Source organism: Stegastes partitus, unplaced genomic scaffold, assembly GCF_000690725.1.
Source record: "Stegastes partitus isolate 25-593 unplaced genomic scaffold, Stegastes_partitus-1.0.2 Scaffold207, whole genome shotgun sequence".
In the NCBI taxonomy this organism is placed as follows: Eukaryota; Metazoa; Chordata; class Actinopteri; family Pomacentridae; genus Stegastes; species Stegastes partitus.
The window spans coordinates 446,643-448,074 of record NW_007577938.1 but is presented as its reverse complement, the minus strand read 5'-3'; the positions used below and the strand labels follow the sequence as shown (position 1 = coordinate 448,074).

The 1,432-nt window shown below is 48.7% G+C and overlaps 1 protein-coding gene across 3 annotated transcripts in view; it reads left to right on the top strand.

Annotated features, from left to right (window-relative positions):
* Positions 1-1,432, top strand: part of LOC103356527 (histone-lysine N-methyltransferase ASH1L-like) — a 31,584-nt gene that overhangs the window by 26,674 nt on the left and 3,478 nt on the right. For 2 of the 3 annotated variants that reach the window (XM_008280698.1, XM_008280699.1), the window contains exons 11-13: positions 277-455; positions 938-1,029; positions 1,146-1,288. In XM_008280698.1, coding sequence (XP_008278920.1) covers positions 277-455; positions 938-1,029; positions 1,146-1,274 — 400 coding nt within the window. In that variant the 3' untranslated portion in view covers positions 1,275-1,288. Of the gene's footprint in view, positions 1-276; positions 469-937; positions 1,030-1,145; positions 1,289-1,432 lie in introns of those variants that run through there. The other variant, XM_008280701.1, reaches the window with a different exon arrangement.

Sequence of the window (1,432 nt, the reverse complement as noted above, 5' to 3'; positions counted from 1 at the left end):
TAAATAGTTCAATATAAAGAGAGTTTTTTAAGGCTCATGAGTTTTAAAGAAGGATTAATGGAGAAGCTCAACTCGTTTCGTTATCATTCATGTCATTGTGTGTCATACTTTACAGAAGACATTTCTGAGTTCTCTCTGCGTCTTCATGGTCGCTCTGTTTTCCGTAGAGGTGCAGGACTTTATGTTGCAGTGAAACCTGAGCCCACGTCGAGGAGAAATAAAAAAAGCTCGAGGGTTCAGCCGCCGGACTAACGTTGGCGGTTTTCGTTCCTGCAGGAGCTTCGTGGTGAAACATCACGTCTTCCTGGTGAGGAACTGGGAGCTGGTCAGAGACCGACAGATCCGGATGAGGATCGAGCGGGAGCGAGAGCGGGACGCCGACGGGGAGGACGAGGACGAGCCGCCGCGTCCGTCCTGTGACGGAGCCAATGGGGACGACAGCCACATCAAGTCAGGTCCATGAAGCAAGTGTGTGTGTTAGTTTTCGTTTCTGTAGGTGTTTGTGTATGCATATGCGGTCCAACTCTACACATTTTCATTTCTACTGTACATCTGTGTCTTTTGGCGTCCCCGTGTTGTGTCTTTTCCTTTGCATGAGTGTGTGCGTGTGCGTGTGCTTTGCCTCATTTCTGGCTTGTCTCTCCATATCATACTCAGCAGCGCATACTGAGTGGTTTTCCAACCACAGAGCTCAGCCTGCAGAAATGTTTCCCCGTTTCTGTCATCCACTGCTGGTGTCCAAGAAACCCAGCAGGCATCAACTTTCCCCCATTAGCAGTGAAACCGCACAGTTTCCATCAAAGCCTCGCTGCCTGATTGCAGATAGAAATCAAGGAGGAACGAGGACGTAATTAGAGATGTATCTGTGCAAGAGATGCTGCCTTCGTCGCCTCCTGCGCCGCCTTCGCTAACATGCAGTTTGACCTTTCGCCCTCAGATCCACCAGTGGGGGTGGAGGTGACGGTTATCAGCAGTGACCCCCACCAACAAAGTCAGGACACCTCCAGCTCGCTCACTGCCAGCCCCTGTGTGAGTTCACTGCATCTACCCACAGCTAATGCAAATATACGCAAGAATGAAAATCTGCTTTTGCCATTATTTTCTTAATGCTTTTTTTTTTTTTCCTTCTTCTTCTTTCACTCCAGCCCACCAAAACCCAGAACAGACAAGAGGAGGAGGGAGAGGAAGAGAAACGAGGGGAAGGAGAGGTCTGCAGCAGAGAACAGAGGAGGAAACGGCTGAATGATTTACTTTTGACCCTGCAGCATTCATAAGCTAACAGACAGAGGTAGGCCGAGCAAACAGGGGACGAGTAAAAGTACAGTAACAGCAGCCGGTAATATCGGTTGAATGTCAAAGGATTCAGAGTTTATCACCTCTCAGTAACCTCGTTACTTCTGAGCTGGGCAGTAGAATATTTCGTTTTATCAGC